Source organism: Antrostomus carolinensis, unplaced genomic scaffold (genome assembly GCF_000700745.2).
Source record: "Antrostomus carolinensis isolate BGI_N321 unplaced genomic scaffold, ASM70074v2 scaffold31802, whole genome shotgun sequence".
Lineage (NCBI taxonomy): Eukaryota > Metazoa > Chordata > Aves > Caprimulgiformes > Caprimulgidae > Antrostomus > Antrostomus carolinensis.
In genome coordinates, this window is record NW_010299431.1 from 12,812 (window position 1) to 14,225 (window position 1,414).

Here is a 1,414-nt window from a genome sequence, read left to right on the forward strand (position 1 = left end):
CCTTCTAGACCCCGTCCACGGGGCCAGCCACCTTCCTGCTCCCGGCTGCCACCTCCCTCGGTGCCCATCTCCACCTCACCCTGGACCAGGGGGGATGATAGGACCTCAGGGAAGACCTTCTCCCTCCTTGGCTCTGAGGAGCCCTTGGCGTAGAGCATGTCCAGCATGAACTTGGTGTCGGAGGAGATGGTGCTACAAGAGTCGGTGGTGTCTGGCCGAGCCAGGTGAGACCCTGCAGGGAGAGGGGGAGAGGGTGGGACATCCTGCTTGGAGGGGGCAGATGCTGCTGGGCTGCACATGGAGTTGGGGTCCTGCTCCCCGGACACCAGCGTTGAGTGGGACGGGGATGTACCACCCAGCTCCTCCATGGCTCTGGGTAGCACAGGTGTAGGCTGGGGGCAGAGGAGCCACTAATGCCCACCCCAGGGACCCCAATGAGCTGGGAACACCCACCCCGGCAGCACCTACTCATGCTGGGTGGCTCCATCCCAGGCTCAGGGGTGCCACTGTCCCTGTCCCACGCGAGAGTGGTAGGATGCTCCAGCGCAGCATCGCTGAGGACATCGAGCCGTCCCTTGGCCATGGAAGAGATCTTCTCCTTCTGGGCTGCAGCCAGGTTCTCCAAGAAGCGAGCTCTGTGAGATAGGGGTGGACGTTGGCCAGGAGCAAGGCAGGGTTGGGGACAAGAGGGACAACAGACAAACCACACCATGCGGCACTGCACAGCCAGCCCCGCAGCACAGAAACCCCCTGCACAGGCCACACCACACTGGGGACCTGGAGGAACCAACCTCCTCCAAGTCCTGTGGAGAGACACCTGATGGCACCACGGCTTGGGAAGAGGGATGCCACAGCCCTATGGGAGGCAAAGGCTCATGCCATCAGGGTGCCACCTGTTGGTCCCAATGGACCTGGTGCTCACTGTGACCCTCATCCAAAACCTGCAAAACCCAGGAGGGTGCCTGGGTGGAGACTCATGGGGACCCTCCTGCTCCTCATGCCCTGCATGGCTGGAGCCCAGACGGCTCCAGCCGGGTGCCAGCCTGAGGAAGCACATGCCTGAAGACACACGCATGCCTCTACTTACTCAAACTTCCTCAAAATAGGCTTGTCCCCACGCAAGGAGGGGGCATCCTCCCGCCTGAGGGAGAACGGGGTTAGACAGGTGGGCAGCACCCGCCTGGCAGCCCTGGCAGCGTGGGACCCTCACCTCGCTGTCACCCCATGGCCCTGGAGTTGACGGGGAGCTGGGACAGCCCCAGCGAGTCCCCTCCTGCCTGGGCACTGTGTGACAGGGTGCCCCACCGGAGCCACCCAGCTTGCCACCAGGATGGTGACACCAGCCCTGAGGTGGGCTGTGCCACCTTCAGCAGGGACACCCCACCTCAGAAGAGGGGATCAGAGGGTGTCGTCA

The 1,414-nt window shown here is 63.4% G+C and overlaps 1 protein-coding gene across 1 annotated transcript in view; it reads right to left on the reverse strand.

The window, feature by feature from the left end:
* FHOD1 (formin homology 2 domain containing 1) overlaps positions 1–1,180 on the reverse strand; it is a gene marked incomplete at its 5' end in the record, with an annotated part of 5,393 nt that extends 4,213 nt beyond the window's left edge. The window contains 3 exon segments of the mRNA XM_029083695.1: positions 1–232; positions 469–635; positions 1,088–1,180. Coding sequence (XP_028939528.1) covers positions 1–232; positions 469–635; positions 1,088–1,180 — 492 coding nt within the window.
* Between the last annotated feature and the right edge of the window lie 234 nt (positions 1,181–1,414).